The sequence below is a fragment of the Rhea americana genome, unplaced genomic scaffold, assembly GCF_003343005.1.
Source record: "Rhea americana isolate MKP2758 unplaced genomic scaffold, rheAme1 scaffold_21, whole genome shotgun sequence".
Taxonomy (NCBI): domain Eukaryota; kingdom Metazoa; phylum Chordata; class Aves; order Rheiformes; family Rheidae; genus Rhea; species Rhea americana.
Window position 1 is genome coordinate 7,938,943 of NW_028186258.1, and position 9,016 is coordinate 7,947,958.

General features: G+C 74.3%; 1 protein-coding gene across 1 annotated transcript in view; it reads right to left on the minus strand.

Annotated features, from left to right (window-relative positions):
• Window positions 1-269: 269 nt before the first annotated feature.
• Window positions 270-9,016, minus strand: part of SDK2 (sidekick cell adhesion molecule 2) — a 28,924-nt gene continuing 20,177 nt past the window's right edge. The window contains exons 18-37 of the mRNA XM_085304798.1: window positions 8,576-8,813; window positions 8,379-8,494; window positions 8,107-8,296; window positions 7,887-7,985; window positions 7,385-7,579; window positions 7,096-7,297; window positions 6,549-6,652; window positions 6,401-6,471; window positions 6,175-6,310; window positions 5,664-5,720; window positions 5,346-5,447; window positions 5,017-5,132; window positions 3,904-4,090; window positions 3,303-3,440; window positions 3,045-3,206; window positions 2,821-2,946; window positions 2,523-2,687; window positions 2,018-2,158; window positions 1,275-1,413; window positions 270-459 (exon numbers count right to left, since the gene is read on the minus strand). Of these exons, the coding sequence (XP_085160924.1) occupies window positions 270-459; window positions 1,275-1,413; window positions 2,018-2,158; window positions 2,523-2,687; window positions 2,821-2,946; window positions 3,045-3,206; window positions 3,303-3,440; window positions 3,904-4,090; window positions 5,017-5,132; window positions 5,346-5,447; window positions 5,664-5,720; window positions 6,175-6,310; window positions 6,401-6,471; window positions 6,549-6,652; window positions 7,096-7,297; window positions 7,385-7,579; window positions 7,887-7,985; window positions 8,107-8,296; window positions 8,379-8,494; window positions 8,576-8,813 (2,874 nt within the window). The remainder of the gene's footprint in view (window positions 460-1,274; window positions 1,414-2,017; window positions 2,159-2,522; window positions 2,688-2,820; window positions 2,947-3,044; window positions 3,207-3,302; window positions 3,441-3,903; window positions 4,091-5,016; window positions 5,133-5,345; window positions 5,448-5,663; window positions 5,721-6,174; window positions 6,311-6,400; window positions 6,472-6,548; window positions 6,653-7,095; window positions 7,298-7,384; window positions 7,580-7,886; window positions 7,986-8,106; window positions 8,297-8,378; window positions 8,495-8,575; window positions 8,814-9,016) is intronic.

Below are 9,016 nucleotides of genomic sequence, written 5' to 3' on the forward strand. Positions count from 1 at the left end.
GGGGCCCCGCACAAAGGGCCCATTCACGGYGCGGCGCTGCCGCCGGCAAAGCGATCCGGCCGCAGCGCCCAGCTCCCGCGGCTCTCGACAGCTCCTCGAAGGCTCTCGAGCCCTGCTGAAGCGAGAGGGAGCCGAGCGCGGGTCCGCGGCCGGCGCCAAGGCGAAAGCACCGCCCGGCGGAGGCAGGGCTGGGGGCTGCCCCGGCCCCGGGGGGCTGCAAGGCGCTGCGGCAGCGCGGCACGGCACGGCACGGGGCGGGAGAGCCTCGCTCAGCCCAGACGCGCTGCAGGACGCGGGGTCGGAGGCGCTCGCGGGCGTCCCGGGGCGGGTACCTGCGAGTCGGAGACCTCCGAGGGCTTCTCGGTCAGGCTGCCGCTCTCGGCGGGGATGAGGTCGTTGTACTTGGCCACGTCCTCGTCCGAGTAGTGCAGGCTGCCGGGGCTGGGCCGCGGCGGGGACCTCGGCGACAACCGGCTGCTCCGAGTCGCGTTCGGGGCCGTGCCGCCCGCGGGGCAGAGCCCACCCGGGTCCCCGGGACCCCCCAGATCCTGCCCCAAGCTGTGCCGAGACCCTCCTGGCATCTCTTATCCTTTGGAGGGGGCTGGGGCTGCCGCGTGGCTGCAGCAGGGGCCGGAGGACAGTGCACGGGTCCCCGCAGGTGGCAGGTCCCTGGGACAGCAGGTCCCCAGGGGTGGCAGGTCCCTGCAGATAGCAGGTCCCCAGGGGGGTGGCAGGTCCCTGTGGGGTGGCAGGTCCCCGGGGGTTGGCAGGTCCCTGCAGATAGCACATCTCCAGGGGGATGGCAGGTCCCCGGGGGTTGGCAGGTCTCTGTGGGGTGGCAGGTCCCTGCAGATAGCACATCTCCAGGGGGATGGCAGGTCCCCGGGGGTTGGCAGGTCCCCAGGGGGGTGGCAGGTCCCTGCAGATGGCAGGTCCCCGGGGCGGTGGCAGGTCCCTGCAGATGGCACATCTCCAGGGGGATGGCAGGTCCCTGGGGGTTGGCAGGTCCCCAGGGGGGTGGCAGGTCCCTGCAGATGGCACGTCTCCAGGGGGATGGCAGGTCCCCAGGGGGGTGGCAGGTCCCTGGGGGGGTGGCAGGTCCCTGCAGATGGCAGGTCCCCGGGGCGGTGGCAGGTCCCTGCAGATGGCACGTCTCCAGGGGGATGGCAGGTCCCCAGGGGGATGGCAGGTCCCTGGGGGTTGGCAGGTCCCTGGGGGTTGGCAGGTCCCCCAGGGGGGCAGCAGGTCCCCGGGGGGGCGGCAGGGGTCCCTACCGGGTGTAGATGCCGTTCTTGCGGCAGAAGGAGTTCTTGACGGAGAGGCGCCGGTTGTTGAGCTCCAGCGCGGGGAAGCTGCCCTCGTCCAGGCTCACCATCTCGCCGTGGCTCAGGGCGTTCGCCTTGGCGCCGTTCCCTGCGGGGACACGCTGCTGAGCCCGGGGCCGGCCCCCCACCTTCCCCACCCACCTCCGGCCCCCGCAGAGCCTTCCCGGAGCCCTCCGAGGGCAACGCGGCGCCGCAGCGGCCCAGACCCGGCGTGTGGGTGCTCGGCGCTGGCTCTGGCTCCGGAAGGAGCACGGTCCCGGCTGGGTGCCAGCGGCACCGGGCTGGGCACCGGCCGCCAGGGAGCGGGGAGCGCGGTCGCCCCGGGTCCGGGTCCGGGTCCGGGTCCAGCGCCGCGGCTCGGAGCCGGGCCCCGCGGCATCCCTGCTGGCGCCCGGCTCAGCGGCTCTGTTTATTTAACGAGGAGGTCTGGATTTTCCCCACAATTTGAGCCCTTGATACAGCTAAGAAAACAGAGCTGTGTTTGACTAATCCCRGCGACCTCGGCCGAGCCCCCGGGCGGCCGTGCCTCCGCAGCCGGACAAGCCGTCTTCCGCAGCCCTAGCTCCCGGTGCTCTCCCCGAAGCCGGCAGCAGCCTCCTTGGAGGTCGCCGGGCCCCCGGAGGAGCCGCTTGCCCGTCCCACCACCCCGGCGGGGGGTGCTGGCCCTCCCGCCCCCTCCCCACCGTGCTCACCCGAGTCCGACTTCTTGGCATACTTCTTGCTCTGCCCGCGAATGATGAGCACGAAGACGAGCAGGAGGATGAAGATGAGCCCGACGAGGGCGATGACCACCAGGAACCACCACTCCTCGTAGAAGGGGTTGGCTTTCTGGGCTGGACACAGCACAGGGGGTCGGGGCGGGGGGGCTTGGGTCCGCCCCGGCACGGACCCGGTGGGGGGACCCCGCTGCAGGGCACGGGGCTGCCCAGGGAGTGGGATCCACACGAGACAACTGGTTAGACTGGGAGGGGGGGGATACTGGGCTGGGGTGGGATGGTGGAGGCTTTGCACGGGGAGGGCTGGCAGGGGGCTGCCAGCAGCGGGACCCCCCGGACTGCGGGGCCAGGTGAGGCCGGGCAGGATGGATTTCCGCGGCGGCCATGGGGAGAAAGCCCAGGGTGACGGTGTCCCATCCCGTCCCATCCCGTCCCGTCCCCCCRCCCYGGGGACGCTGGCACCGCACMCCCTGCCGCCCACCTGACACGGCGGGGGAGGGCGCGCTGGGGGTCCCGTAGCCATAGTCGTTGACGGCGATGACGCGGAAGTCGTAGCTGACGCCCGGCTTGAGGATGTCCGTGCTGAAGGTGTAGGAGGTCACCTCCTTGGGGATGTCCTTGATGAGGATGTCCCAGAGCCCCTCGTCTGGAAGACAGCGGGAGGCTGGCAGGGGGCCGCCGGCTCGGCAGGACCCTGCCCCGTCGTGGCCCCCTCCCTCCGCGGCACCCGGCCCCGGCCGGCACCGAGCCGCTGCCCGCAGCATCGCCCCGACAGGTACCTGACGGCCGGGCCTCGATGACGTATCTGGTGATGGGCCCCTTGCCGGGCTCCCCGCTCGACCAGTGGATGGTGATGGCCGAGCCGTAGCGGGAGATGAAGGGCTCGCCGGGGGGGCCGGGGGCGCCTGCGGACCCGGAGCGGAGTTGGTGCCGCGGGGACGGCGCGGCGCCRGGGGCCGTCCCGGTCCTGCCCGGGGCCGGGGTCCCGCGCGGGCGCCCCTACCTTCCCCGGGCCCCGTGGTGACGTTCGCCTCGACCTCCGGCCCGTAGGCGAAGGTTTTGGCGCGGAGGCGGAAGCGGTACGTGACGCCCTCGGCCAGGTCCTTCACCTTCATCCACAGCGGGCTGCTCCCCTTCACGTCCACCGTCACGATCTTGCTGACGCCTGCGGGGCCGGAGGCTGAGCCGTGCCCGGGCGCCGCGGCGGCCCCCTCCCCGGCCCCCCAAGCCCGCGCGCGGGGCGCCCCGGCCGGGCCCTCACCGTCCACGGGCGTGCAGGGCTCGTAGACGAGCCTGTAGCCCTCCAGGAGGCCGTTGGGCAGCGGCGGCGGCTCCCAGGACACGTTCACCGACGTGGTGGTCAGCTCGCTGAACCTGATGGAGCCGGGGGCGCTGGGGGCTGCAAGGGGACGGCGGCGGCAGGGGTGGCTCAGCGCTCCCGGGCAGGGATGCGCCGCGCGCCCCGGGGTGATCCGGCCCGGCGGCCCCTTCCAGCAAAACCACCTCTCCTCCTCCGGGCACCGGAGACGGGGCACCGCGGGGCGGCTCCCTGCCTGCTGGGCCCACTCCCCGCTGCGGGGCACCAGGGCAACGAGCTGGCCCAGCCTCAGCCAGCGATTCCACCTAGGCGCTTCCCCGACCTGCAAACCGTCCGGGACAAGCCCGAGGACCGGTCGCCGCTCAAGGCATCRGCGCGGGCAGCAGACGTGGGGCGGGAAGAGCGGGAGCTGGAGCATCAAGGCGCACCGGCCGACTTCTGCTGCGCCTGGACGCGTGGTGCTCCATCCCCGCAGAGCCCCGGGGGCCGCGGCCACGCTCGGGGAAGGGCTGGGTGCCACGGGGAGCCGAGCCGCGGGCCCCACCTGCCTGCTGCGTCCGCCCCGCCACCGGGGTGCTGCGGGGCCCGTCGCCCGCCGCGTTGAAGGCCGCCACGCTGACCCAGTACGAGGTGTAGCCCGTGAGGTTCTTCAGCTTCGCCCCGCTCTCGGGCAGGAAGAGCGTCTTCACCCGCGCGCTCTCGTTCTGCCGCTGCGCCTCCCAGAAGTGGATCTGCGGGAGAAGGGGGCCGAGCCCCGGGCTCAGCACAGCGCCTGCCTCCTCGGACCCTTTGCTGGGCTCGAATGCTCCCCATTGCGCCCAGGCAACATCCCCACAGCGTTCCCGGCAGCATCCCTGCAGCATTCCTGCAGCATTCCCGGCAGCCCCCCAGCAGCATCCCCGCAGCGTTCCCGGCAGCATCCCTGCAGCATTCCCGGCAGCATCCCCACAGCATTCCCGGCAGCCCCCCGGCAGCATTCCCAGTAGCATCCCGGCAGCATCCCCACAGCATTCCCGGCAGCCCCCCAGCAGCATTCCCGCAGCGTTCCCGGCAGNCGGCGCCTGCCTCCTCGGACCCTTTTCTGGGCTCGAACGCTCCCCACGGTGCCCTGGCAGCATCCCCGCAGCATTCCCGCAGCGTTCCCAGCAGTACCCCAGCAGCATTCCCGGCAGCCCCCCAGCAGCATTCCCGCAGCGTTCCCGGCAGCATTCCCAGCAGCATCCCGGCAGCATCCCCACAGCTTTCCCAGCAGCATCCCTGCAGCATTCCTGGCAGCCCCCCAGCAGCATTCCCGCAGCGTTCCCGGCAGCATCCCCGTCCTGGCAGCCGGAATCCGAGGACCAACTGCGCCATCTGCTGCCTTGTGGGTGCTTGGAGCTGGAGGCAGGCTGGGACCCACCCCAAGGTCCTCAGCATCTCCCCAGAGCACCCAGCATCCTCCCAAGGGCACCCAGCACCTCCCCAGAGCACGCAGCACCCCCCCAAGGGCACCCAGCATCTCCTCAACACCTGCCCAAGGACCAGCACCCGCCCAGGGCACCCTGCTTCCTTCCAGGGCTCCCAGTGTCTCCCCAGCTTCTACTAGCCCCTTCCCAGGAATCCAGAGCCCCCCAGCATCTCCCCGGGGCACCCGGCATCGCAGGGAGGGGTGCGGTACCTTGTAGCCCTGGATGTCACCGTTCTGGCTCTCGGGGGGCGGCGGGTCCCAGGTGACGTCCAGCTGGGTGGCCGTGGCCGCCTGGACCGCCACGTTCTGCGGCGCGGCAGCGGGCACTGCGCAGCCGGAGGTGACGGCGACAGCGGCGTCAGTGCCCGGCCGCCCTCCCACCGCCACCGGGACGGCGAGCGCGGGGCGAAGCCCCCCTGCTGCCGGCTGGGCCCGCGTGGGGGGCAGGGGGGCCTGCGCGTGGGGAGCGGCGGGGTGCCACGCCGGAGGCCGGGCTGTGCCGGGGCGTCGGAGCCCCTCTCCGGCGCCGGCTCACTCACCCGCTTCGCCCACGAAGACCTCCTGGGGGGCGCTGGGGGGGCCCTCGCCCACGGCGTTGTACACGCTCAGGCGGATCTCGTAGCGCCGGTGCTTGCTCAGGTCTGCGGCGGCGGAGGGGAGGGGGTGAGCGGGAGCCCCCTCCCCGGCCGGCGGGGGCAGGCRCTGGGCACAGGCGAGCGGCCGCTCGCCGGGTCCCGCCGCCCCCCGGGGAACCCAGCCGGGAAAGACCGCGGCATCCCCAGGAGCAAAAGGAGGGGGCAGAGGGATGCGCGGGGCAGCGGGGGGGTGGGGGACGCGCCCGGAGAGCGGCGACTTACTGTGCAGCTCGTACTGGGTGAGCGAGGCCTCACTGAGGTTGTGCACGGCGTAGACGGCTGGGCGGCACGAGGAGGCGAGAGCGGGCGGGCGGTGAGGGCGCTCGCTCCCCGGCACCCGCCCCAGCAGGGACCCCCCCGCCCCCGGGGGCTGCGCCCCAGCGTCCGGGACCGCCGAGGCGGGGGAACGGGGCAAAGCCCAGCGCTGGGGCCAGGCCCCGGCACGGCCGCGACCGCGGTCCCCCGCAGTGCCGCACGCCCGTGCGCGGGCCCCGTTGCRTGCAAACGCCCCGGCACCCCGCGCACGCACACGGGCACCCGCGCGGCGAGCGCGCAGAGGTCCGGGCGCAGCCCGACCGAGCCAGCGGCGCTGCAAACCGGCGCGGTGACAACGCGGTGACTCGTGACAGCTCCCCGGGGCTCCGCGGAGGGCTCGGGGCTCCCAGCCCGGCTCCCCGGGGCTCCGCGCGGGCTGGGGGGCAGGACGCACAGCCGGGGGGGCGCCTGCACTCACGGGTGAGCTGGGCCCACGCGGCGCCGGGGCCGCCGGGGCCGCGCAGCGCGAAGCCGCGCGGGCCGTCGTAGAGCAGCTCGCGGTAGCGCAGGCGGAAACCCAGCAGGATCCCGTTGATCTTGTCCTCGGCCGGCGGCTGCGCGGGGGGGACGGTGAGGGGCGCTCCGAGCCGGGGCTGCCCGGCGCCCCGAGACGGCCCCGGCCCYGGCCCCGCGGGCGACGGTACCTGCCAGCGGACGAGCACCGACGTGGTGGTGCGAGGGGTCACGGAGAGGATGGTGGGGGCGTCCTCGGGGGCTGCGGGGCAGAAGGGGCGGTGAGGCGCTAGCCCTACCCCTACCCCGTCCCCGGACCCGGCGCCCCCGGGCGCTCACCGGCCTGCAGGGTGGTGAGCGACTCCGACTCCTCGCTGTAGTCGCTGTCGCCGATGTCGTTCGTCGCCTTCACGCGGAACTTGTAGGAGGTGAAGGGCTTCAGCCTGTACGAGGGCAGCGCCGCGGGGCCGGCGTCAGGCCCGCGGCCGCCCCCTCGCCCACGGCACCGGCACGGGCATGGGCACGGGGAGGCCGGCCCGGCCGCTCTGCACCACTGGTGCGAGCGCTTCCCATGGCGGGGCGGATGGGGAAACCGAGGCACGCGGGAAACCGAGGCACGATGGGGAAACCGGTGCACGGGGGAAGCTGGTGCACCGTGGGGGAAGCCGGTGCATGACAGGGGGAAACCAAGGCATGCAGGAAACCGGTGCACGGGGGAATCCAGTGCATGACGGGGGGAAATCGAGGCACGCAGGAAGCCGGTGCGCGGGGGAAGCCGGTGCAGGAGGCAATTGCCCGAAGGCAGCCTGCAGGCAGCGTGCAGCCGCCGGCTCTGCCGGGCGCCRCGCGGCTCCGCGCCCTGGTTTGGGGCCGGCCGGTGCCTCACCTGTCCACGAGGAAGGCGGTGGCRTTGGGGCCGACGGAGGCGGAGTGCGGGGCCCACTCGCCGCCGGGCAGCTGCCGGCTCTGCACCGTGTAGTAGCGCACGGGCGAGAGCCCGTCGCTGCCCGGCTCCCAGGAGAGCAGCACGCTGCGGGCGCCCACGTCCTCCTGCCGCGCCAGCAGCTTGCCGGGGGGCTGCGGGCGATCTGGGGAGGGGGGGGGAACGGGAAGGGCACGGGAGCACCGGGGGCGCGCGGGGCACCCTGCTCCGGCCGCCGTCCCCCGGCCCTTACCTCTCTTCTCGGTGGTCACCACCAGCGCTTCGGCCGCCCGGCCCCAGCCCTTGCGGGTCTGCGCCGCGACGCCGAAGACGTAGGCGGACTCGGGCCGGAGGCCGGCGGCGGCGTACTGCCGGGCGCCGGGGGCGAGCACCTCGGCGGCGGCGGCGCTGGCCGCGCTGGTGTTGAGGCGGTGGGTGATCCGGTAGGCTGCGGGGAAGGCGACGGCACGGCGGGGCTGCGACGCCGTCCTGCACGCCTCCCCCCTCCCCAAACCTTGCATCCCCCCCCGCCTCCGCCTTCCCCCTGCCCCGGGCATGGGGGCTCGGGCACGTGCCCGGCCCGGCGCCTCGCTGCGCAGCGGGCAAAGCCCAGCGGTGCCCGGGCGCTCGGGGGCGTCTCAAGGCGCTGCCCTCCGCCGGCCCGGGCCGACCCCTGCTCCCGGGACCCCCCCGGCCCTGCGGCCCCGGGAGCCCGGGGCTCCCCAACGAGCACCCCGGCGCCGCGGGACGCCTACCCAGGATGATGCCGTTGGGCGCCGCGGGCGGCTGCCAGACGAGCCGCACCGAGGTCGTCCTCACTTCGGGGAAGAGGATGCCCACGGGGGGTCCGGGCACTGCGGGGCACAGAGACGGGGTTCGCGGCGGGGCCCCGATCCCGGACCGGCACCCCCRGGGAAGCGGCTGGGGCGGAGGAGAGCCGTGGGACGCCTTCCTCCGCCCAGCGCCGGCACCCACCGTCGTCCAGCGTCCTCTCGAGGACGGGGGGCCGGCTGGGCAYGCCGTCGCCGATGCGGGTGAACGCCAGCACCCGGATCTCGTACAGCGTGTACTTGGCCAGCCCGGCGAGCTGGGCGCTCCGCGAGGCATTGCCCTCCACCAGCCAGAACCGGGCCGGCGCCTCCGCGTCCTGCTCCTTGTACAACACCTGCAACACAGCCCGCGTGACGGCGCCGGGCTTCGCCGCGGCGGCTGCGCGGCAGCGGAGCCCCGCCGGGCCGGGCGCTCACCTTGTAGCCCAGGACGAGGCCGTTGCAGTCGGCCTCGGGGATGTCGTTCCACCGCACCAGCACGCTGCTGGAGGTGGTGGCCAGCGCGGACACGTTGGTGGGGCCGGAGGAGGGCACTGGGCAGGGGGACGAGAGCGCGAGTCAGGGCRGGGCGCGGGCGGCCGGGCGCCCGGCGCGGCCCGGGGACACAGCGGTACCTGACTCCCGGGTGCGCCCCGCCACCACGTGGCTCCAGGGCCCGGAGCCGACGGCGTTGAAGGCTTGGACCTGCACGCGGTACTCGCTCCACTCCTCCAGGTCCTCGATGGTGTACTGCCGCTCCACGCGGTCGGGGACGACGTGCACCAGCGGCCGCCCGCGCCCGTCCGCCCGCGCGTACCGGATCCTGTAGCCCACCGAGTCGGGGTTCCCGTTGTACTCCTGCTCAGGCAGCGGCTGGCCCGGCCGGGGGAGAACAGGCACCGTCACCCCCCGGCATCGTCCCAAATCCCCCTGGGCTCCCTCCTCCCMTCGGCTCCCCCAGAGCCGCTGGGGAGGGCCAGCTCGGCTCCCCGTAGTCCAGCCGCCCCAGCAAGCCCCAAACACAGCCCTGGTGAGCCCTACGCATGGCACCCCAGGGTGCAGCCCCGTGCACAGTG